Genomic DNA, 27,053 nt, shown 5'->3' on the forward strand with positions numbered 1-27,053 from the left:
TCCTTTAACCATTAATGTGTTGTTGGAGAGAAAAAGATGTATAATATCTAAAGATGAATACCTTTTGATATTTTGAATCAAAAAATCTGGCATTTCTTAATCATTTTGAAATAAATACCATGTACCATTAAGTATACAGAAACATGATAAATGCAGAGCTTAACTTAAAAGTTTAATTAAATTCCTCTGTAAATTAAACCCAGACACGGATTCATGTCTAAAGATATTTAATATTTATTTTTTTCCTTTAAAGTGATGCTATTTACATTTGACCTTAGAAGGTAAATTGTATCAGTAGGACATCAGGGATTAAGCTGGGCAGTATTAAAGTTAGAACACGCACATGTTTGCAGATTTTCTATGTTGTTAAAAAGAAAAATCACTGTAAAATAAATACTTATTCTTTAATTGTAAGTATCGTAATATGAAACAATCTGTAGGTAGTTCTAAAGTTCCATCAAGGGGCACTTCCCAGGAGGTGTATTACTATTGTATGAGTGTGGAGAGCAGAGGTGGAAGTCAAGCAGTGGCATTCCATGGGATATTCAGAAAGGTTAATAGTTCAGTTATTCCCAAGAAGCCTTCTTGTTGCAGACCCGTAATTAATGGTCCCATTGCTGCACTCTCTCGTTCACGCCTTCTTCCTCTTCAGGGAATGCTGATTCATTCTGGCCTTTCATATGCTTAACCCCTGAAATTATAAAAATTATGCTCAATTTATTTCTGGCAGATTGACTGCTTTGCTCCAAGAGATAAAGAAAATGACAGGAATGTTTTCATTGGTGTATATGTGTTTTCTCCAAGAATCTAAACAATCAATCCTATATAAACCTTTTAATTAATTCACCGAGTGATAAAAACACACCCAGCCCAATTTCCATTAGAGACAGGCATCTTTTATAGTCATTAAACCTTCTTCATTAAGAATTGCATCACTGCCTATTAAAAACCTGTTAACTAAAAATCTGCTCCCAGGCTCTTATTGTAATTCTGACATATCACTTAGTTCAAATATTTCTTTTGGCATCCATGAACTCTGTTACAATGAGAACCATTAGAACCTCAGGAACAAAGAGGTCTGTGTGTACCATTTCTGTAACTTGCAAACAAAAAAACAATCAGAATATTGTTAGTCTTCATTAGGAATAAAAACATATGGATGCGATTCTGAAACTTCTGTATTAAAAATGCTTCAGTCACTTCCTCCACAATCTACACAGAGGAAAACCATTGTCACATCTTTGCCTGCTATGTGAGCTTATATGATCTGGCTTCTCCCTACCTATCTGGCCTCATATCCACCAGCCTTTCCTGCATCCCCTTCTAATAGTAATTTATGCCCTAACAATACTAACCTGCTCGTAAACATTACAGATCACTCTATGTGTGTTAATTGCTCAGTTGTCTGATTCTTTTCAACCCCATGGACTGCTGGGCTCCTCTGTCCATGGAATTCTCCAGGCAAGAATACTGAAGTGTTCTAGCCATACCAGCCATTCTCTTCTCCAGGGGAGCTTACCAACCCAGGGATCGAAGCTGGGTCTCCTGCATTGCAGACGAATTCTTTACCATCTGAGCCACCAGGCTGCCCACGGGTCACTCTAGGCTCCCTCAAACCTCCATCTTTTTCTCATTCTATTCTCCCTGCCAGATAGCTTCTTCCTACTACCCACCTGATAACCTCTCACTCATCCTGATCTCAGCTGGCCTCCTCTGTGAAGGCTCCCCAAGTTCTCCAGGTGGACCTCCTTGGTTTTTCAAATATTTCCCTCTGCTCTGGGATCACTTTCTTTTGTATCAATTACTTTATAGAACTATATTTGTTTACATGTCTTTCTCACTAGAACAAACTTGCTGAGGTCAGGATTACGGAGTTTCACTTTGGAGTCCCAGGCACACAGCCTGGCAAATAGGAGGTGTTCATTAATACTGATTGTATAAATGACTGATGGGACTAATGATGTGACACTTAAATATATGTCTTTGGAGTTCCATACCGATGTATGTTCAGGGTTTTTTCAAAGTTAGTTCAAATTTGGGGTATAAATCAGAAGGCAATTACTACCACCATACTCTACAAAATTATCTTTCATTTCACTTGGGTCTGTTCTGCTAAAACATCATGCTAGCTGACACTCTGCTTATAGTGGTGCTTAACATTGAAAAGTTTATAGATATTATATTTTTCAGAAAAGTGGTTTATGAGATTTTTCTAAATATTACTGGAAAACATTATAGTTAGAATTAATAAATGAAAGGAAGTCACTGCTCTTGTTTACTATGAAATGAAGAAACTAAAAAAGAGAGAGAGAGAGAGTGGATTTGCATATACTGTAGTCAGCAAGCCTCAGAGAACCATTTGACAAGGAATGACATCCGTGGGCTTGGGGGATTATCTTCAAAATATATTTGATTGGTTGTAATAATATTTAAATACTTAAATTTCATCTGCAAGCACAGATCACTCACAGTCACCATAGAGAGAACTTTGTTGTTAACAAATGGAACTTATTTCATCTTGGTATAGATTACATAGGAGAAAAAGAGGTCTAAATCCTAAGGAGAAGGAAAGGGAGTTTAACGAGCATTCAATCAGTCACTCCGCTAGAGTCTTACATACCTGAGTTACTAAACCTCACAACAACTACACAAGAAAAATACCTGGATGGTGAAATTTAGATTCCAGGAAGATAAATTGTTTGTTTAAGATTACAAGGATAGTAACCTCAGTGACATCAATAACCTCAGTTATGCTGATGATACCACTCCAATGGCAGAAAGAGAAGAGGAACTAAAGAGCCTCTTGATGAGGGTGAAGGAAGAGAGAGAAAGAGCTGGTTTAAGATTAAATATTAAAAAAAAATTAAGATCATGGCATCCGGCCCTATTACTACATGGCAAATAGAAGGGGAAAAGGTGGGAGCAATGACAGGTTTCCTTTTCTTGGGCTACAAAATCAGTGTGGAGGGTGACTACAGCCATGAAATCAGAAGATTGCTTCTTGGCAGGAAAGCAATTACAAACCCAGACAGTGTGTTGAAAAGCAGAGACATTACTTTGCTGACAAAGGTCTGTATAGTCAAGGCTATGGTCTTCCCAGTGGTCACATACAGTTGTTAGAGCTGGACCGTATAGAAGGCAGAACACCAAAGAACTGATGCCTTCAAACTGTGGTGTTGGAGAAGACTCCTGAAAGTCCCTTGGACAGCAAGGAGATCAAACCAGTCAGTCTTAAGGGAGATCAACCCTGAGTACTCACTGGAAGAACTGATGCTGAAGCTGAAGCTCCAGTATTTTGGTCATCTGATGCAAACAGATGACTCATTGGAAAAGTCCCTGATGCTGGGAAAGATCGAGGGCATAAGGAAAAGAAGGTGTCAGAGGATGAGATGGCTGGATGGCACCACTGATGAAATGAACATGAGCTTGGTCTAACTCCGGGAGATGGTGAGGGACAGGGAGGCCTGGCATGCTGCAGTCCATGGGGTTGCAAAGAGTTGGACACGACTGGGTGACTGAACAACAACAACAATGATAGTGTGTTCCAAGAGAAGTTCTGACACATCAAAGTTCCTCAGTATAGACTGACTGAATGATGAATGAGTGAATGAAGTATAAAGTTCCATTGTCAAGAGACACCCAACTCACTTTCACCTTTAACTTTTTGGATGCGAACCTAAATTAATCTATCAATCTCTAGGATTTATTGTAGGATTACCTACTAATCTGGTTCAAACCATCTTGTCATTCCCTCTGAAATATTAAAGCACAGTAATCATTCAGCTGCCTTCCACTCTTTCCTGAGCTAAAATTGTCTGCATCTCTCCTGGCTCCCAAAGGTTTTACTGTCTCCAGAGTTCATCCCTTTTATCCTTGAGGTAATTACAGAGTAATGAAGTTGTGTTCAGACAATTTTCTTTAAATCAGGGTTAATTCAATGCCAACATTGATTTGTCTGTATGAGGGGGTCAAACACTTAAAAAATGGTAATTAGAATTTCCAATTTATTAAACCATTAATCAACAATTCCCCATATTTGACTATAGGTCTATTTACTTATTTATTTTGTAACGGCCACAAAGTTATATGAGAAAGCCTTCTTTAAAGTAAAATGATTCCAGCAAACCTTGAAACGTGCCTTCTCAGTCTTAGTCGAGTGTGGCATTAACCATTTCCAGGTGAAAGATGTTGATGAGGCAGAAGTTGGTGACGACACAGAACTGTTCTACAGAACCACAGATTCTTTGGTTCCCAAAGCATTTATCACCAATATCATCTTTCCATTGAGTAACATGTTAGTTAATTTGTGTTTTGACTCTTTTTCCTTACCAGCAATGTTTGGTTGGTTTTAGATGCAATAAATGCTGAGGTTGAAGTGTGAAGTCTGTGAGGACTGTCTAAAATGTTTCTCCCCGTGCTCCTCCTCCTATCTCCAGACGCACATATGCTTTATACTTAAATTTTCTTTGAACCTGCATTCAATATTTGAGTAATTCTAGAGGTGAAGGAAAGCAACTTGGTCTGGAGGTGTTGATGAAATTCTCAAAGCTTCCTCTTCTGCCAGATGCTAATGAGCACATAGGAAAACACCTCACCTGCACAGGTGCTGATTCCCAACATGTGGCAAAGGGCCTCCGGAAGCAAGAGAAACACAGCCAGGCTTCACGTGGGCGGAAAGCAGAGGGATTCCCAAATGCACAGAGGTGCTTTTCTCCATAGCAAGAATGAACACACAAGAGAAGAAACCATAGACAAGACAAGGATGCAACATGAATACATGAAGGGATGAAGAAAATAGTTTGAGGAAAAGAAAGCAGATGGAGTAAAAAGAAAAAGAAAAGAAACGTTACCCCCACCCAGAACATTATACTCATGCCCTTCTCCATTCTGTAGATCAGGAGGTCAGATGTGAGGTGGGTGAAGTTGTAAAGTGACTGAGTGAAGAATTACGAACAATTCATCCATAAAAGGAGGCTTACATTTGGCAAACCACAGGCCAATATGTTTATCAATTAATTCAGAGGGGGAAAAAAGGGCAGGTAGATGACATGAAACTCCAAAGAAAAGATGACATGATGAATGACAAAATTAGTATTCCAAAGAGCTGGAAGGATGGCCTAAGTGATTAAGGTATAGGTCAAAGGGAGCTCTTTCTGTAGGAAGGTTATTTTGGTACTAAAAGAGAATGAGGACAACCCAGATTGATGGTTAGGGGTTCAAGTGACCACAATTTCATGGTGACCCAGCAGAGTCACCTGTGTGTAGGAACTGAGCTCTTCTAACAGCAGAGGCAGCAATTTAAGAGAGGAGACTTTTCTCGAACTGTGTGCTGGTCAGACCTTTTCTGGATTATGCTGCCCAGTTCTGGACTTGGCATTTCAAGAGTTCCATTGAAGGAAATAACTGGGATTGAAAGCAGTTTTATGAAATCTCTTCCAGAACTGGATATGAAACTGGACTGTTAAGCATAAAGAAAATTAAGAGGACAAAAGAGGTTGCCATTGATTTCTTCAAAGCCTGGAAAAAGAAATAAAATTTATCTAAGTAGCTACTGAGAGCTGACATTCATGTAGTAAAGGCAAATTACAGATGGTCCTTGATTTGCAAAAGGGTAAACCACTGAAAATATCATAAGTGGAAAATGCATTTAATACACCCTACTGAACATCACAGCTTAGCCTAGACTACTTTAAATGTGCTCAGAACACATATATTAGCCTGCTGCTGCTGCTAAGTCTCGGCAATCGTGTCCGACCCTGTGCGACCCCATAGATGGCAGCCCACCAGGCTCCCCTGTCCCTGAGATTCTCCAGGCAAGAACACTGGAGTGGGTTGCCATTTCCTTCTCCAATGCATGAAAGTTAAAAGTGAAAGTGAAGTCACTCAGTCGTGTCCGACTCTTAGCGACCCCATGGACTGCAGCCTACCAGGCTCCTCCGTCCATGGGATTTTCCAGGCAAGAGTACTGGATTGGGGTGCCATTGCCTTCTCCCATATATTAGCCTACAGTTGGGCAAAATCACCTAACACAAAGCCTACTTTATAATAAAGTGTGGCACCTCTCGTGCAATTTATTGAATACCATACTGGAAGTGTAAAACAGAATGGCAGTCTGAGTACAGGATGGTTGCGAGTGTATTGGTTGTTTCCATTCATCATGGTGTGGGTGACTGGAGCTGTGCTCACGCCTTGCCCAGCACTGTTAGCCCAGAAAAAGATTAAAATTCAAAATTTGAAATACAGTTTCTTCTGAATGTATATTGCTTTTGAACTATTGCAAGTTGAACCATCATTAAGTTGGGGACATCTGCATGGTTTAATATAAAGAAGAAAATTTCTAAGTTCTTCACGTTTGCCCAGCAGTAAGCATGTGAATGAGCTCCCCATCACTGTGTGTGTTCAAGTCAAAGCGAAATTTCCGTTTCAGAGGAGAGTTAAGGAATCCTGCACTGAGTAGCAGGACAGACTAAAAAAACTCCAGGACCCTGATATGCTATTCATACACAAAGCAGAGCTTCTTTTCTACTGCAGAATCTGCTCTGCTGTGAGTACTATAAGGTACAAGAAAGTAATTCTAACTTTAAATGACATAAATGGCCCAAATCCACATTTTAAAACTAATTCACATTGGGAGTAGCAAATGTAAATGAATTCATTTTTTTTCAACCACATATTTCAGTTACTTGAACTCATTCTAAAGTCCTCTAGGGAATTTGTGGGTGTATTTTGAGAGCCTCTGACCCTCTTGGAATTCTATTTATAGTTATATCTGTGCCTCTTCAGGGAAGAAGGTTCGTAGTTTTCAGCAGAATCTCAGAGGGGTCTCTGACTCACAAATAGTTGTGAATATGAATTCAAGTCTAATCTCTTTGCTTTAAAGATGAAAGGACAATTTCGGTTGGCAAAGGGACTTGTTTAAATTCACATAGCAATCATGCGCTGGGCTAGGACACAAATCTGGGCCCCTAATTTCTACTGGGGGCTTTTCATGTGGACCACTAAGCTCTCAATCTTCCATTGTCATTGATCTTTTCCAAATAAAACCTGAAGGAAAATGTAGTAACTTAAGATCATGAGGCCCTTTTCATTATCAAATTCTTTCAACTCATAACAGATATAAATCTAACTTCTCAGTCTTTTTTTCATCATTGCTGTTAATGTTTTTTAATAGAATTTGTAATCAGGAAGATGTAGAATTTAAATTTAACCTGGCAAAATTCTCAGAATAGAACCAAGTTACAAATAATGTTTGGGATATCAGAAAAGAAGCAGTATGAGTTCAATATAATAATATTCCTTCTGTGTGTTGAACAGGGGAGAGACACAACTGCAAATCAGATGAGAATGTAGGTCAGAGGTGATGGTGTGCATATAAAAGAAATTAATTCAATGAAAGCATGTTGCAGAAATAAAGTATTTGGAGGGTTCTGATGTGGGGAAGAAGAGGTCCAACTCAGAGATAATAATTTGGACAGCCATTGATGGAGCAATATGCTGGTTAGATTAAGCAAAATAGCAAGTCTAATTTCTTTATGAGAAAACTATTTGAAAAATACATTTAACAATCATTAGTTTTCTGAAGGCTTACTATACACAAAAGAGTGAGTTCAATGGCTCTAAAAAGATGATTGCTTATATATCAATCCTTCAAATTTTATCAAAATAATCATGTTAATTTACTCAAGGAATATAATTTAAGCCATAATATGGTACATCAAGTCTAAGAAGTAAAGGCCCACCATTTGTCAGACTGAAAATATTCTTTGCATTTCCCAAAACACTTTCACATGTATTTTGTCTAATCTTCTTGTCATTCATTTATAATAAATATAAATCATTTATAATAAATAAATGCATTCATATATAATAAATTAAATATAATATAGCTATAATAAATAGCTATCTATTAATTTAATGCTTAGGGTCACAGAAATCAAATGACCTATCCATTTCATTCCAAAGGTAAACACCAAATATGTCCTGAAAAGTGAAAGTGAAGTCTTGCAGTCGTGTCTGACTCTTTGCAACTCCATGGACTGTAGCCTACCAGGCTGCTCCGTCCATGGGATTTTCCAGGCAAAAGTACTGGAGTGGGTTGCCATTTCCTTCTCCAGAGTATCTTCCCGACCCAGGGATCGAACCTAGGTCTCCCGCATTGTAAGCAAGATGCTTTACCATCTGAGCCTCCAGGAAAGTCTAAATATGTCCTGAACTCACCTAAATCTATCCCTTTCTATTTTATTTAAAGTAATTTCATATACACAGCACAGTTGTTCTCTGCTCCCATACTATGACTGTTCAGTTAATGTAAATTGCAAATCCACACATAATCATTTCACTTAACTACACATTACTTAGAGAAGCATTTCTCTGCAGAAGAATAAATGTGTAATATGCTAATTTCTTAATCATACATAGGAATAGAGGCAGCATGTTTGTCTGATACTCATAAATATTCAGAAGTATTACATATTTATGTACATTTTGCTTATCATTTATTTTACCAAAGCTGTTGCCCAAGAGTAAAACCTGGATGAAAGATTTAGCAGTAAATTCTGAGGAGAGGATAGGAGACAAGGTACACTTACCTGCTATCATTAGAAGTATGAATTCAAAGAGTATCTTTGAAGAGTAATCTAGTCTCATTTTTCAAAATGCAAAGTGTTCATATCTTTATCAGTAAGTCTAAGGTTGGATTCAGGCAAGAATATGATTTTTTTAATTTTGCAAGGATACTGCTGTTTAGCCAAGGTTGAGAATCACTTTAATAGACCAAAAGTCTCTTTTGCCCTCTACAGCCAAGTGCTCTCCCTTTTTCTTCAAAGCAAAAGCATTCCATGAACTCAGAAGTAAAGTTACATTTTTAAGCCTACACATAATAGAGCTAAACAGTGTTGGGCAATTTCACTTATAGCAAGAGACAGAATGACTCCTTCTCTTGCAAGGCTTGGCTGTCATTGATTGAACACAATAGCATATCTAAAATAAAGGATGCATCAATCAGCAGGAGTCGGTGGTTAGCCTTGAACGCGCTAAAAATAAAATAATGAATGGAGAGTTGTGTTTAAAGCCACAGAACAAATGATGCTTATTTTTTGTTTAAGTGTGTCCACAGAAGGATGTCCTGTCCTGGCATTTTCAAAGTTTCTGCCTTCCAAGGAGAGTGCCTTTCTACTGAAGCAATGGTCACTCTAGGCTACCATACCCTTGAATCGAAGCAGGGCCCTATGGCCCTTTCCCTGGGCTCCCAAGTCCTCAGCCTTCCTTTTGTCTGTAGAAAAACTTTAGTCAAAAAATAAATTTCATCAAAAAAGTTTAAAAATGCAGAAACAAAAGAAAACAAAGGAGACCAAATGATAATCATTTGGTCATTAAGCAAAGTCAATGACTTCTAGTTTCTCCTCAAGGGTTGTAGATAATATTCTGAACCGTCTTTTCGCTATTGAAACCCCCTTTGAGCTTCTTTTGAGCTGTACTGTAGATGGTGAAAACCCCCACAAGGTGAAAGAAGTTAACTACGTGATGACCAGACTGTAGCCATGACTTAAACTGCCCAAATCCTGAGAACGGGCCTCAAAGAAATGGGAACAAACCATGGGAACGAAGATTAATTGTACTTAAAACAATCAAGATGACACTGATCAGACCACTGCATGGTTAGTTTCAGGATGACTGTTGGAGCTGACTGTGCTGTTTCTGCAGGTAGCTCCCTCCCTCCACGGATTAAAGCTCTTGCTCACTGATTGTCAGGTGGACAGTCAGCCTTATGGTATTTATCCATCTGTGTCAATAATTACTGAACATCAGTCGTCTAAATGCACCCGAGATTGTTAGATTGTCTGATTTTTCTCTCCTCAAATCTCTAATAGCCCTGTACTCTCTTCACACTCAGTTGATTTTACAGAAATAACTGAAATAGCCATTAATGAATTGACATCAGCATGGCCAAATCTACCAATATATTTGAATCTATACCCATATCTCTGCCTCCTCTCATAAGCCTCACCCTTCATTTTTATCCACCCCTCTTTTTCACAGTATATCTCACCCTTTCAAAGAATTCTCCAAAAATTATAAACTGTCTCTCTCTGGCATCATCAATTTCTCCCATTCTACTAAAATATTTCCATAACCACAAAAACATATTTTCATTTATTCCATTTCAAGAAACTGTTTCTTGACTCCATTCTACCTCTAGTCACTGCCCCTTCTCTTTAGAACAAAACTCCTATAGTATAATAAAAGGTTACTCACTTTATAACCTTTCCTTAACATACTCTAATCAGACTTCTATATCCATCACTCCTTTAAAATAGTTCTTGTCAAATTTCCCCAACAAACTCTATCTGGGGAAATCCAGTGGTCAGTTTCACACCCATTTTAGATAAAATCTTGACAGCATTTAACATAATTGGTCTGTTAATTTAATCTCAAAATGATCAAACACACCTGTTTTTCCACTTAGCTCACTTGCCACTCATTCTTGGTCTTTCTAGCCAGCTAGACAATCCTTTTCATTCTCACCCTACATGCCAGCCACTTTCAGGACTTGGTTATTGAATGTTTTCTCTATTTGTACTCACTTCTCATCCAATACTACTGCTTTAAATATGATATGTAAGTTGATGATTTCCAACTGTATTTTGTCAGGCCCAGTCCCACGTCTGAGTTCAGATTCATATAACCAACAGCCTAACTGTATTCTGACTTTTAGATGTTTAATAGGCATCCCAAATTTAGTATATCTAAAACATGGTCTAGATTCTGTCCTGAATCTTCAAATAGAAACAAGCACCCAGCCCCTACCAACCTTCTCTTTTCCAAATCTTTCCCATCTTTGTCAACAGAATATTCTCAGGTCTAGTGTATTCCTTGCATCATCTTGTTCCTTTCACACTCCTTTTCCAATGCATGAGCGAATTGTGAAGCCTCTACATGCAAAATTGTATTCCAAATCCAATCAGCTTTCATCAGTTCCAGCACTACCACCTTAGTTCCATCCATCATTAATCTCTACTTGGAGGATCTCAGACAGCCTTCTAACTGGTTTCCCTACTTTCTCTTCTTGCACCCTATAGTTAATTCCCCAAACAATTTACAGAATAATCTCTCAAAACATTGCATCGTTCCTCCAATGAAAATCTTTGATGACTTCTCATTATCCTTATCCTAAGAATGAAATTCAAATGACTCACCATAAATTCATAATCATTAAGATGCTACATGATTAAGTTCTGTCTCGTTCTGGACTTGCCTCCTTCCAACCGTTCCCTCACTCGCTTGGCTACATTGGATTTTACACACAGGCCTTGCACAACCTCAGAGCTTGTTCACCTCATTCTCTTTACTGGATTCCTTTTCTTCTGAGGGGCTCATATGCCTTTTTTCTTCATCTCATTAGGCCTTTGTTGAGATGTTGTCACTTCAGAGAAGACCACTGACTGTCCCATTTAAAACATCTCATGTATCTTTTACTTTCAATGTGATTTAGCTTATTTTTTCCTTCCTTTAGAGCACTAATCACTTCTTGGTTGCATATTTCTTTGTTTATGGACTTGTGGTGGGCCTCCGCTAGAATATCAGCACCATGAAATTGGAGCCAACATGCTGTTTTATTTCTTGACTGATCAGCAGAGCCCAGAACAATGCCTGAACATTACAGATGCTCAGTGCATTTTAAATAAGGAAATGACTAACTTTTGATCTAACTAACTTTTGATCATTTAACAAACTTTAATATTATCTCACTTTAAAAAAATTTCCTATTCAACATATAAAGAATTTTCAACCTAGCCAATTTTTTTTCAGATAGATGAACTTCTGCCCAATCCATTTAAGCACATCTTTGTTCTTCTTGGTCTCCCATACTATTTCAGATTACCAATCTTGACTCATTTAGTAATTATGTTTCTGAAATTCCACCTATCCAAGAAAATATGCAGGAAATCTCAAAGATGAAAAGGAGAAATGGTACTTTCCTCAGTATATAAAGTTGTTTTGATCACCAAACACAGTTAATGAATCCTATTGGGTACATGGCTTTCATATTATATGTAATGTAAATGGACTTGATAAAATATTTTGGTCTCCTCAGTGATTCTCCTGTTACTTAATTTTTTTCTTTGTGGGAAAGTGCTAATCCTGATAAGTTGATAGTTACATGTAGTTTCAAAATCAGCTCAGCTCTTTCCATGTCCTGAGGCTGTTTTGCTCCCCTGTTTCTGTGGAGGGCCTCAGCTCTGTTTGCTTTTCATTATGCAGCTTGCTGGCAGCCAGGAAGTTTCTGAATGATGAGATTGTTCTGTTTCATCCTCTGCCTGACCCAAGGACTTGCAGTTCACACTCTGAGCTTTGCAACTCTTTCGCTGTGACCCTGCTTCTTCTTATTTCAGATTTACCATTGTTCTCCCAGGCATTCTTGTTCTCAGACAGTTGTACTCTCTGACCATCCATTTAAATAACAGCAGTTTATCGTACCACCATCGGACTCACTGACCCACTTTCATTTTTGATTTTCTGCCCTACAGTTGGTCTGTTTTACTTGTCGTCCATGTGTAAAGTCACACTCTCTCTTCTTTTTACATAGATCTTTAATAAACTCTCCTTGGATGAGCTGATACCATTTATTCTTTTCAAATCTTGATTTATTAATACCTGATGCAAAAGGCCTAGTGAGAAGCAAATTTATATTGTTTATATGACAAAGGAAAAATAGTAAAAATTTTTTTTGCTTAAAATTGTAATTTTCTGTTATTTCTACCCTATGATATAAAAATGTAATAACTAGGAAAAACAAGTATTTGCCTACCAAATTTATTCAGTTTCTCAACACAGGATTATCTCTTACCTGGGAAATTCTTTTCAATACCAGACTTAGAACTGTGAAACTCACCTTTGACATTATAAATTAATTGCCCTAAAACCATGACTTTTGAATTTTCAAATTCTTCTCTAGAAAAGGAAAACAATCTTACTTTCAGTATATATACACTGCATTTAATTTACAATCACCTTTATATTAGAAAAATTCTAAAATTATTAACAAAATTTTTTTTTTTTTAATTTTATTTTATTTTTAAACTTTACATAACTGTATTAGATTTGCCAAATATCAAAATGAATCCGCCACAGGTTTACATATGTTCCCCATCCTGAACCCTCCTCCCTCCTCCCTCCCCATTCCATCCCTCTGGGTCGTCCCAGTGCACCAGCCCCAAGCATCCAGTATCGTGCATCGAACCTGGACTGGCAACTCATTTCATACATGATATTTTACATGTTTCAATGCCATTCTCCCAAATCTTCCCACCCTCTCCCTCTCCCACAGAGTCCATAAGACTGTTCTATACATCAGTGTCTCTTTTGCTGTCTCGTACACAGGGTTATTGTTACCATCTTTCTAAATTCCATATATATGCGTTAGTATACTGTATTGGTGTTTTTCTTTCTGGCTTACTTCACTCTGTATAATAGGCTCCAGTTTCATCCACCTCATTAGAACTGATTCAAATGTATTCTTTTTAATGGCTGAGTAATACTCCATTGTGTATATGTACCACAGCTTTCTTATCCATTCGTCTGCTGATGGACATCTAGGTTGCTTCCATGTCCTGGCTATTATAAACAGTGCTGCGATGAACATTGGGGTACTCGTGTCTCTTTCCCTTCTGGTTTTCTCAGTGTGTATGCCCAGCAGTGGGATTGCTGGATCATAAGGCATGTCTATTTCCAGTTTTTTAAGGAATCTCCACACTGTTCTCCATAGTGGCTGTACTAGTTTGCATTCCCACCAACAGTGTAAGAGGGTTCCCTTTTCTCCACACCCTCTCCAGCATTTATTACTTGTAGACTTTTGGATTGCAGCCATTCTGACTGGCGTGAAATGGTACCTCATAGTGGTTTTGATTTGCATTTCTCTGATAATGAGTGATGCTGAGCATCTTTTCATGTGTTTGTTAGCCATCTGTATGTCTTCTTTGGAGAAAAGTCTTTTGAAAAAACTCATGTTGAATTTCATTTAAACCTACAGATTAAGAGGCAGAATTCTCTTGAAGTATGTTTATGGCTTCTCACAACCAAAATGACTTGAAATTATTTCAATTTTTTCCCTAAACTTATTGTGCATCTATAGTCTACTTACCTTTCCTTAGATATTTATTTCATTTCTCACTCAAATAATAGACACTACTAAGAGAGAAAACATATATATATAGGCTTCCCTGTAGCTCAAATGGTAAAGAAACTGCCTGCGATGCAGGAGACCAGAGTTCGATCCCTGGGTTGGGAAGTTCCTCTGGAGAAGGGAATGGCAACCCACTCCAATATCCTTGCCTGGAGAATTCCATGGACAGAGAAGCCTGGTGGCCTACAGTCCATGGAGTCGCAAAGAGTCAGACACGAATGAGCTACACACACATATATATGGGGTAACTATCAGATTTTTAGGGATAAAATGAAATTGTTGAGAATGAACAGCACTATTATTTCTGGCTTGATATACTAACTAGAAAGTCTCCAATTTGCTAATATAAGGTAGCTGGGCCTCTCAGAGAAGATACCAGAAGGGCCATTTGGCTAGGGCTTCTTACTCAAAGCTGGCCACGAATTAGACTTTTGATATTATCTCCAAATGAACTCATATTGATAACAGATATATTTATTGACAACCTCCAGAAGCTCTTTAGTAAGGGATCCATATAGACGGATGGACATGGAAGAGCAGCCTACATCCCTGTTCTAATCCCTTCTAGTCTTCTCCCCACAAACTATTAGGCTACAGAGCTGCTTTCCCTTAAGCAGCTATATAGAGTTGTGGAAAAGAGCTTTTTTTCAATCACAGAAGCATGACCTTTTAGGATCAGAAGAACTTTAAAAGTAGATTTGAGTTCAAACGGTAGTCTGACTGCCTCTTAACACACACACACACACACACACACACACACACTCATACACATAGACACATACTGTTACCACCACCACCATCATATTAAGATGTGAACCAATGCCTATTTTCTGAAGTCCCACAGCAGACAGCAATCACTGAATCTAGAACACAGGTTTTCAAGACTTTATTCTGTATTCTCTGCTTTGTACCAAACCAGACCCAGAGAATGACAAACCAGCTGGTGCCTGGGAGTCCCAGCAGAGTTCCCTTCCCGCCTTCTCTTACCCAACCACAACCTGCTGCCTGATAGCCATGTAAAACCACTAGAAGGCAAAATGTCTCCCATGGTATGGGGCAACTGGACTTTCTAGTTAGATACCGTAATGGATGCTTTGTTAGATTGAAATGGGCTGTTAGTATGATAATTTAGGCAATATTATGGGCCCTGTTTCTATAAATTGGCCTGAAAAAAATAGCATCGATTCTATGTATTTTCAGATCCAATTTGTGAGAGCAAATTTGGATCTGAAATCAAATCAAATTTGTGAGAACAATCCCTTTTTATAATTAGAGTCTTTGTGAGAACAATCCTTTTTTATAATTAGAGTCTGCTTGTTCTGGAAATTCGCCAACAGTAGTACCAGAATATAGTTAGAAGTGGATAGAAATCAGAGGTATACTTTTGTAAGTTTTTAAGAAAAATTTATTTCTCAACAAGTAACATTATCCCCCAGATACTCCTGATTTGTTCTTTATAATGAGTGTCTATTGTTTAGTCTTTTCTCTACCCTCCCTTCTTATAGGGAATGACTATCCTTGCCACTCACTTTCCTTCAGAAGCACGCTTCTCCCCACTCAACACTGCCTGATTCTTATCTTATCCTCTGACTGCTCTGCCAAGGACAGGGATATGTGACCCATGCTGCTCCTAGTATAATCCCTCTCCCATGGTCTTGTTGTTTGAAACCCAGTCATTATAAGAAAGACTTTAATTTATGGATAATACATGGTGTTAAACTTGTTTGCTCTCGATGCTCATGTTTCCTACTTAAGGCGACAGCTGGTCTTCAGGGGACTGTAGGGAGGATGAAGTTATAATAAAGAAAATGGATGAGATGGCAGCCTTTGATTCTCTTTATTTCCTGAGTCTCAGCTGCTTCCTTTCCTTTCTTGCCTAGTGATTTGTTTTCCCTCATAAAGTAGCCAAATAGTCTTTCAGTAAATTTCTCTTCAGTCAGTTCAGTCCCTCAGTCATGTCCGACACTTTGCCACCCCCATGGACTGCAGCATGCCAGGCTTCCCTATCCATCACCAACTCCCAGAGCTTACTCAAACTCATGTTAATCGAGCTGGTGATGCCATCCAACCATCTCATCCTCTGTCGACCCCTTCTCCTCCCGCCTTCAATCTCTCCCAGTATCAGGGTCTTTTCCAGTGAGTTGGTTCTTCACATCAGGTGGCCAAAAGTATTGAAGTTTCAGCTTCAGATCAGTCCTTCCAATGAATATTCAGACTGATTTCCTTCAGGATTGACTGGTTGGATCTCCTTGCAGTCCAGGGGACTCTCAAGAGTCTTCTCCAACACCACAGTTCAAAAGCATCAATTCTTTGGCACTCAGATTTCTTTATAGTACAATGCTTATGTCCACACATGACTACTGGAAAAACCATAGCTTTGACTAGAAGGACCTTTGTTGGCAAAGTAATGTTTCTGCTTTTTAATATGCTGTCTAGGTTGGTCATAGCTTTTCTTCCAAGGAACAAGCATCTTTTAATTTCATGGCTACAGTCACCATCTGCAGTGATTTTGGAGCCCAAGAAAATAAAATCTGTCACTGTTTACATTGTTTCCCCATCTATTTGCCATGAAGTGATGGGATCAGAGTCCATGATCTTAGTTTTATGAATGTTGAGTTTTAAGACAACTTTTTCACTCTCCTCTTTCAGTTTCATCAAGAGGCTCTTTAGTTCTTCTTCTGAAGTATAATTTGAACTTTACACTCATGACTGGAACTAAAGCAAATTAGATTTGGAGTTTGAAATGTGAAGCCCAAAGTGTCCTGAATAATCTATTCTCCCTTGTTAATGTTTTCGCTCTAGTCTCCTTCTGGGATGGAAGAAGACAGGGAAAATGAAAGGCAACTGGGATATTCCCTTTTTCTCCCCTATACCTCCATCTTTGAATGCAACTTTTGATGAGCTGAGAACTAGACAAAGATGGGAAATATTCCACCATGTCTCAGGAGTGAACTTCAAGTTAAATCTGAACTTTACACTAATGACTGGAACTAAAGTAATAGAGAAAATTTAGGACATTTTTTGCAAAGTCAGTAATTGTCTCCCCATGGGCAAGGCATTGTTTGAAGAATGCGTAGCAGACTTTCAGGTCAGGGGTAAAAATCATCACACTGGTTTCACACTTTCTTTTGTTCCTGAGACGATAATTTTGTTACTATAAAGCCCTGAGCACTTATGATCAACTTCACTATGTGGATTTGTAAATAATCAGATGACAGTATTTGAGTGATTGTAAAACAAGTGTTCAGCCCAGAATTGTCACAACTCACTTTTAAAGAGCTTAAAATTTGTCAGTTTTCTCAGATTAAACATTTATTCAGTAAATTGTGGAGAAGACATGCCAGATATTGATACACATGATATCAGAACATATTAAAAGCAATTTCCTAAAGATTCTAGGAAAATATAACAAAGAAAACCTTTTTAAAAATTCCCCCAACAATTTAGCTTTTGAGTTCCTCCTCATCATTATTTCAATTTGGTTTTGAAAATACAAGTAAGCAGAATCTGTAATTCTTGATGCTTCTTATTTTGTTGTTCTTGTTCATCTATATGTCCCCTCTCACCTAATTTATCCTTGTATTATGATCACAGTTAATTCTAGATAAAAGTGAGGTTCAGTTTAAGCATGACTAACCCCAACCTCTTAATGCGGCATCCAATCTGTCTCAGACTGAAGGATCACTTTGGAAGTTTCATTCTGTTTCTTTCCTTTGCACCTTTATTCTATCTTACCAATATTTATAATTAACAGTAACCTACAGTAAGACTCTCTTTGGTTGCCCCCATTATTCTCCTGATTCTATCATGTTGTTTAATAAAGTAATAATATTATTACTGTAGGAGACAGGGAGAATAAAAGAAAAGCAGGTTCTGGCAAGGGCCGCAAAAGAAATTTATAATTATTGATAAACTGGATGCTATAAGGCATGAGACTCTTGGAACAAGTCCAGAGGGAACAGTTCATAGTCTTGAAAACAAGATATGATCCTGGGGTTGGAAAACCGACCCCAGATTGTTTCTTAACTGGCGTCTCAGAGTCACATGTTTTACGTATCTGGTGGAAAATCTATAGATAAGAATATTAGTCTTAGTTACTGATTTGTTATTGATTACTGTTTCCTAATTACTCAATAGTTAATGATCATTTTGTTCTTTGGCCCTGAAGGCCACATGAGTTATAGTTTAACTCCCCGCATGTTCTTTCATTCACGACTGAAAGTATAATAAAGCTGGCTTGGATTCAGTTTTGGCACCTTCACTTTGGAGCAGTGTTGGTCCCCTGGTCCTAGCTTTTCTCTGAATTCTTGCATCTCGTTTCTCATTCTCTCACCGCATCGTGCTTTCGGAAACCCTGCTTGTTGAGCTGGTTTCGACAATTACAACATATCTTAATTTATCAGGGGAAAAATCATATCGTTCTATCCTCAACATTACACTGGAACATGGAAAGGGCTTCTGCTATTATTCCCATTTCATAGTTGGAAATTTGTGTCTGCTGAAAATTAAATGAGTTGCCCAAAATGCCTTGGCAAGTCAATATCAAAACCCAAAATTCCTGGTTTGGAATTTACAGCTGACCCTTGAACAACACAGAAGTTAAGGGCACCAGCTCCCACCTCACCCCCAACACACACACACCACATACACACACACACTGGAAAATCCTCATGTGACTTTACAGCCCTCTATATTTGTGTTTCTGCACCTGTGGATTCAACCAACCACAGATCGAGTAGTACATTAGTGAAACGAGCTGGACCCTGTGAGATCTCCCAACCAGAAAAGCCTTTCCATGTTCCTCATTTCTTGTTTGTAGGAAAAGGCTTTCAGCCTGCTTGACCTTCCCTGGGCCCCAAAGGACAGATTTAAACAGTTACTAATTAGGAGTGTTAGTCGCTTAGTCGTGTATGTCCAACTCTGCAACCCCACAGACTGTAGCCCGCCAGCCTCCTCTGTCCATGGAATTCTCCAGGCAAGAATACTGGAGAGGGTTAGCCATTCCCGTCTCCAGGGGTTTGAACCCAGGTATCCTGCACTGCAGGCCCATCTTTACTATCTGAGCCACGAGGGGAGTGAGGGAATGCAGAAACACCAGTGCAGCCATGGGGCCTGAACCTGGTTTCTCCTGGGAGGATGTGTGTATCTATTTGATACACATCTCTGAGTTCTTCTACAGGAATTAAGGCTCCCACCCAGGTGGAGGATGGTAAATTCAGCCTGAGCAAATCATGTGGACCCCACTTTGGAACCAGAAGGCTGATGGTTGCGATTCCTGAAACACCACCCTGTTACCTCACCAGCAGTCAACCCAGAAGAAAGTCACACAGCCTGCGGACCTCTCTCCAAATCTTGCCAGTAAAAGCTTCTTCCCTGAAGCCCAATGGGGAGTTTGGATCTTTTGAGCATGAGCAATCCCTTTCTCCTTGCAAGGCCCTGCAATAAATAATCCTTTCTCCACTCCAAAAGGGTTTGGGTTTGTTTGACCTTTTTGTGTGTTGGGCACACAAATTTGAGTTTGACAACAGTAGTACATATTTAGAAAAAAAAATCCATGTGTAAATGGAACTAAGCATTTCAAACTCTCTTTATTCAAGTGTCAACTTTGGTTTTTTTTTTCCCACTATGACACACAATTTCTCATTCTTGTTGGGCCAACATCTCATTCTTCTAGTCATAATGTATTCCTAATTGAAGTTATCTTCATTCCCAAGATTTACTTCCATTGCCTTGCAATATATTTTGATAAACATTTTAACCAAAAAAAATTCCCCTAAAGAATATGGCTTCTTTTCTCATAGTCTCAGGAAAGCTTCAGGCAATGACAATTTTAATCCAGGTGTCAAAAAACACAATGATAGATGGAGATGATTCAGAAAATTAGGACTTGGTACCGCTTCTTACATCATAATATTTAGACAGCTGCCTATTCTCTGCCTATTTGGAGAGCTGATGCTACTTAGGAATAAGGCAGATATTTTTCTATGACTGTACTGATTCCAAATATTCTAAAGTACTTTTCCCATAAATTATGGAAATGTCCTAGGAATTCCAACTTCTTCTGAGTCTTGGACCAATATTATTGCAAAATTGCAAATGACCTTAGTTCTGATTTTTTTTCCCTAGAAAACATAATTGCCAAAAGAATGTAGAGTGACAGATTACATCTGTTGAAGAGTCAATTACTGGAATCAAAATTTTCAGGTTTTTTATAAACAAAGTTATTTTAGGGTATTTATTATGATAGCCTAGTTATTTTTAGATATTTGTTCTTAGGTTAATACTCTGTACACAAATAAGTGTAGATTAGTACGTGTTGAGACAGAACAGCTTGTACCTTTTTGCTACATACCAAATACCATATTACAGGAAGCTACAACCATCATATTTGAAGAAAAACCAAACTTAATGAGCATTTTTTTTCTATTTCTTGTATGAAGTCTCCAAATTGAGAAGTGATTGTGTTTCAAAAATATGCTTGTAAGATGTTTATATTTTTCTATAAGGAGAGATATAAAATACAAGAAATTTTATTTTTCAGGACTGCAGACATACAAATCCTCCAGAAGACCTACATTAGCTATTTTGATAAACTCATTCATACTGGATGCTGGGGCTCTAGGGTTTGTGCTATCACTGGCATCAATGATTCAGGAAAAAAAAAAAAGATTGGTTATTATGCATGTGATAAAGAAGAGAAACACGTTTGCTTTTGGAAGAGAAGAAGGGTTGAGATCTGGAGGAGCTAGGCAGCACCTGAGGGGAGAGGAGTGAAGGGAGGATAGATGCTGGATCCCACGACAGGCAGGAGGGACCTGGAATACAGACTTGAAAGAAAAGAGGTCACTCGGTAAGATTTTAAGAGAGTTTATCGTGGAGTATTTGATATTAAACCTCTCCTCTCTTGATCCGATGAAATTGCCAGTAAATTCTACATTTCTATTTACACCTGTGTGCAATAAATATGTTCAAGAAGTGGGAAGAGAAAATTGGGAGGAGCATAGTTTGAGATTCATGACAGTTATTCAGGAAAGCCTGCAGTGCCTATTTACCCCATAAAGATCCAGAAACAACAGTTCCTTTTTTAAATGTTTTATTATTGAACTGTTTCTTATTCTGCCTCAAGGCTGATGCTTCACTGTGTAAAAACAGCACCAGTAAACACAGTATATTGCACATTTAAGAATATTGTTCTTCATCTGACACTGTACCACTAACAAAAGCTCTTCTTAACCGCCAGTTATTTTCAATGGGAAGATCATTAGGTATTTTACCCCAAATCCAGGGGTGGCTGTAAGCAAGTTACAATATTATATAAGACATAAGAAAACAATGTCATCCTTGAATTACAGAATTTTTATAACTAGTTTTTAACCATAGATAACTTCAGGAATTTTGAATATTATAACTGGTGCATGCCTGTTAAGTTGCTTCAGTCATGTTGAACTCTGCAACCCTATGGACAGGAGCCCACCAAGCTCCTCTGTGTCCATGGGATTCTCCACATAAGAACACTGGTGTGGGTTGCTAGTGCCCTCCTCCAGGGGATCTTCCTGACCCAGGGATTGAACTCATGTCTCTTATGTCTCCTACATAGGCTTCCCTAATGGCTAGGATGGTAAAGAATCTGCCTGCAATGCTGGAGATGTGGGTTCTATCCCTGGGTTGAGAAGATCCCCTGGAGGAGGGCAGGGCAACCCACTCCAGTATTCTTGCCTGGAGAAAATCCATGGACAGAGGAGCCTGGTGGGCTACAGTCTAAGGGGTCTCAAAGAGTCAGATGTGACTGAGCGACTAAGTACGGTACAGCGCCACCTGGGAAGCCCATTATGATTGGAGCCTAACCTAAAAGTTATAAATTAACAGAAAGTGTCTCAGTCGTGTGTGACTCTTTACAGTCCATGGAATTCTCCAGGACAGAATACTGGAGTGGGTAGCCTTTCCCTTCTCCAGGGATCTTCCCAACCCAGGGATCTAACCCAGATCTCCCACATCATGGGAGGATTCTTTACCAACTGAGCCATAAGAGAAGCCCAACAATACTGGAGAGAGTAGCCTATCCCTTCGCCAGTGGATCTTCATGACCCAGGAACCAAACCAGGGTCTCCTGCATTGCAGGCAAATTCTTTACCAACTGACCTAAAGGTTATAAAGTGTTGTGAAAAAGATGCATAGAGTTTATCTGAAATAATTAGCAATTTACAGGGTATTTTCTACAAGTAACATGTAGCAAGTAATTTCTTTTGCTAAAAGTTGCTTTTAAAAAATTTACCCACCATTAATTTAAGACAACGATCTTAGATTAAGTTGTTTCAAACTATTTTAGGGGTTCTGTCTTCACTCCTCAATAGATCTTATGTATTTTTTTCATATGCTTCTTTACTTATCTAGTTGTGCAGGGTTACTGAGTGTCATCTTGATCAGCCACTGGTCTTCATAACAAGATTTATTGATAAGTCCTGGACTTTCTGTTAATTTCATTCATTTCAGTTACTTCTGATAGAGGAGTCTAGAGTTCACTAGCAGTTTTCACACTTTCCAAAGCACCAAATTCCTCATTTTTTGTTCAATTTTGTTCTAACTTCAGACAAACTACAGTAAAGCACAACTCCCAAAGCTTCCTGTGCAAAACTGCCATTTCCCACTACTCCAACACCGTTTTCTGTTATTCTCCATTAAAGCGCATTGTGAGAATTCACGCTCCCAAAGCCATTTGGCAGCGAAGACATGGAGAGAGTGCTCGCCTCCCGCCTGCAGCCTCTAGGTCGGACTGAGCACACAGGTGTAGACGTCAGTGCAGGCATGCAGAATACAGCATGCAGGGCACATGCTCCGAGCCCGGCACAGTGCCACGTGCCATGCCACGTGTCACGTGCACCGCATTCACCGCGTAGGCGGCGAGGAGGGCTACAGCCATAGTTCCATTTTAAGCCAGATCCAGACTGGAGTCGCTTGTGATCAAATACTTTTCAAGTTACGATGGGAGGTTCCAGAAGCCATTTCTTCAAATCCCATCAATTCCACCAAAAGAATAAAGCAGCGAACCAGTCCCTCAGTCCCACAGTAAGCCAGCGTTTAATTTTCTTGTTGGTCCACTCAAAATTGGTTTAAGGTGAGGGGGCAGGGAGGAAGAGAGGAAAGGACTCTCATTATCTGTTCTATGTATTAGTGATAAATTCCAGTTTGTGATATTTCCTATGATGTACTTTAAAACACCTCATGGAGTATGTGATATGTGTGTGCATGTACAGGAATGAATCTGTGGTAATTTTATCACCCCTTAGGGAGGGTTTATTAATAATATCAAGTAAGCTAATCAGGACTAATACTCCAGGGAGTTAGTATTTGAAGGACCCTAATGGAAAACCGGCTGCAAGAAGATCCAACCATTCTAAAGGAAATCAGTTCTGGGTGTTATTTGGAAGGACTGATGCTAAAGCTGAAACTCCAATACTTTGGCCACCTCATGCAAAGAGCTGACTCATTGGAAAAGACTCTGATGCTGGGAGGGATTGGGGGCAGGAGGAGAAGGGAACGACAGAGGATGAGATGGCTGGATGGCATCACTGACTCGAAGGATGTGAGTCTGAGTGAACTGGGGGAGTTGGTGATGGACAGGGAGGCCTGGTGTGCTGCAATTCATGGAGTTGCAAAGAGTCGGCCATGACTGAGGGACTGAACTGAGCCAAACTGAATGGAAAACTGACATAAGAGCACCATTTATAACTCCAGTCAATGCCAAAATGTTTTAATTAGCATATAATATGCTAGAAATGTTTCTTCAGGGATATAAGTGGTGTTCAAGATACGTTTACTGACTAGCTATGTTGAATGGGCACCGTTGTATTTTCATGAACAGAATTTAAGAATCGAGTAAACCTAATAGTACACATTCTTCAAAGTGGAATCAAGTTTTGGAATTCCAGTCTGTTCTGTGTGTGGTCTTTGTCACTTGATTCAGACTAAAAGTTTGAATTAATCTTGCCCTTAGAAAATTTCCCCCTTTGCCTTGAGTTAAACCTTTCTCACAAGTTGCTTGTTGAAGATCCTGAAAGAGCAGAGTGCTAAGATGCATTATTTCAGAACAACTTGTATGGTTTTGAAGGTAGGATCTTCTTGTTAACAAATATTTACATGTGTAACAGAATCAGGAGCCAGCCATGCTGATTATCTGAAGGAAAGAAATTCTAAAGAAAACTGCAAATATAATGGCATAGAGGCTGGAGGCAGCTTGAAAATGGAAGAGGGCCATTGAGGACAGAAAATAGGAGTACATTTGAAGCCAAGTGGAGAGTTGTGAAGGGAGGCCAGAGGATTGAAGCAGCTAGCTCCTGGGGGATCTAATTAGCCATGGTGAAGAGTTTAATCTGTTTCTAAGGACAAGAGAAACGCCATTGAAACACAAATTACTTGTTAGTTGAATATTATCAATGTCTTGGATTGCAGATACATTTGCCTGAAAAGTCCAGGCAAGATGAAACAGCCATACTATACAAAACATTAGCTCAAGTTCTGTTATTGAACCATGCTATTTATCATTAATTGGAATTGACAGTGGACTTAGAGGTTAAGGATACCATAGAGAGTGGTGAGGACCTCGGCAAATGAAGATCACATACTTCATCTTGTGAACCTATGTCCTGGGTGGTGGTGATGAGGAGACAGCCTCAAATCAGATTCAGGTGATGGTTGTCATGCTGAGATGTGAGTCATGTCCCTCCGCCACATCCTCCTGTTTTCCAAGACAAGTTTTCTGAATCACTGCATTAAATCAAATGTTTAAATGATGTGTGTGTATTAGTTGCTCAGTGGTGTCTGACTCTTTGCAACTCCATGGACTGTAGCCCACCAGGCTTCTCTGTCCATGGAATTCTCTAGGCAACAATACTGGAGTGGATTGCCATTCCCTTCTCCAGAGGAACTTCCCAACTCAGGGATTGAACCCTGGTCTCCTGCATTGCAGGTAGGTTCTTTACCATTTGAGCTACAGGGAAGTCTGTTTAAATGATGGTGGCTGATTAAAAAGAAAATTAAATCATTATGTGGGATAGACAAATCATGAACTTATATGGGGCTTACATACTCCCACAAATAACCTCTGATCTATATAGGGAATGTTTAGCTTTCAGTACATATGAAATCTCTCTTGACCTTACTTTCCTTTTAAATTGCAACTTAATCATTCCTACTTTGCAGATAAAAGAATAAAATTTTTCAAGCTAACCCCAACACCTTTTAAATTCTACACTCTTAAAATCTTTTCATTGAACAAGCATTTATTGAGGGCCCACCATGTTGTAGGTGCTTGAAATGTATGAATGGACAAAAGATTAAAATTTCTGCCCCTGTGAACTTTAAAAAGTCCTGGGAGAACACTTATATTTAAATGGATAAGTGGGAATAGCAGGAAATGAAGAGGTCACAAAGGAGACTGAGGAGAAGTAGACAAATGGTAAAAGTAACAAATGTGTGAATTAGATAGTATTATAGAAAACAATCAGTTGATGCTGTAGAGACAAGACAAATAGAGCAGGGTATGTAGGGTTAGTTGTACTGATGGTCTTGGAAGGATTTCTGTGCACATCTCCAACTCCAGAATCATTAGGATCTGCCTCTGCTCTGTCTAGTACCTCATTTTATCTTCTCTCTATTGTGTTCCTCCCCTCAGTTTATTAATGTACTCAAATGTAGTCAAGTATCTTCTATCCTAAAAATAAATAGAGCAAAAAGCTCCTTTAACCATCCCTATTTTTCTTGCTTCTATCTCATTCTTTGCGAAAGGAGCTGGCTACCCTGCTGGTCCCACTTTCTCATATCCTATCCACTCAACCACTTACTCAGATATGACTTCCACTTCAGTTTCTTTACCAAAACTGCTTATAGAGCAACTTGGATTGGCCTAATCCAACTGGTGTTTCTTTTTTTTTTTTTTTTTTAAACTTTAATCGTATTTCACCATCCCTCAGTCTTTGCCACCGTTAAATGTTTACTCTTTCTTGAGGATTCAACTTCTCTTGGCTTCTGGGATATTTGACCAGTGACCTCCTTGCTGCATTTGTTTACTCTTCCTTCTCCATCTCCTTCATGTTCTGTTTTGTTGCATTTACTACCTCCTTGATAAATGTTAGTGTTCCTCCAAATTAATTATTACTTCTTTAAGGCTAGAAAAATAGTCCTTCACCAGTAGTCATCAGAAACTCAACATATCCAAAACTAAATACTCATTTTTTTCCTCTTTTAACCCTGGACTTGGTTAACTGCTTTCAGTATTTGTTTCTATGAAAGAAAGGTAAAACTTTTAGATTATTTAATCAGCCCTGGGAAACAACAGGTTGCTTATTTTTATTTTCAAATTTTAAAGTTTTTATTTTGTAAAATAATGGTTTATATTCTTATGTAACTGTGAATATTGGCATGTGTAAATAGAGAACTAGGGTGTGAAAAATTGAACATTAGGTGTTATGAGAAATTTACTAGTTATCATCTGAAAGCATTTGACTTTCAGAATCTGGCATATTGCCTAAATTTATCCTTCAAGAACTAAGTTTATATTGTCATTTCTGGAAGATTGCATCTGGAATGATTTTATCAATTCATCTTGGACTATCTTTTAAAATAAGATTCAGTTAAATATTAAGCACAGCATTTAAAGAAACTAAGCTTATCTGTTCATCAGAGGTTAGGGCAGAAAAAAATTCTCATCTGTTTTTCATCTGTTATAAATACCAAATGTCACCCAATTTATTACTTGTGTAAGGTTGAAGACATTCTTCACCTATTAACTCCTGCAGCCTTATTTTCAGAAAGTATACTCAACTACATAGATTCACACACACATATATACACACACAAGACAAATTTGTAGTTTAGG

General features: G+C 38.6%; 1 protein-coding gene across 4 annotated transcripts in view; it reads right to left on the bottom strand.

Annotated features, from left to right (window-relative positions):
- Window positions 1-221: 221 nt before the first annotated feature.
- The window catches only part of PPP1R1C (protein phosphatase 1 regulatory inhibitor subunit 1C), a 110,683-nt gene continuing 83,851 nt past the window's right edge, over window positions 222-27,053 (bottom strand). For 2 of the 4 annotated variants that reach the window (XM_055574723.1, XM_055574722.1), the window contains exon 5: window positions 222-691. In XM_055574723.1, coding sequence (XP_055430698.1) covers window positions 603-691 — 89 coding nt within the window. In that variant the 3' untranslated portion in view covers window positions 222-602. Of the gene's footprint in view, window positions 692-8,588; window positions 9,033-10,810; window positions 10,937-27,053 lie in introns of those variants that run through there. The other 2 variants (XR_008712432.1, XR_008712431.1) reach the window with 2 other exon arrangements.

This window comes from Bubalus kerabau, chromosome 3 (genome assembly GCF_029407905.1).
Source record: "Bubalus kerabau isolate K-KA32 ecotype Philippines breed swamp buffalo chromosome 3, PCC_UOA_SB_1v2, whole genome shotgun sequence".
NCBI classification, from domain to species: Eukaryota; Metazoa; Chordata; class Mammalia; order Artiodactyla; family Bovidae; genus Bubalus; species Bubalus kerabau.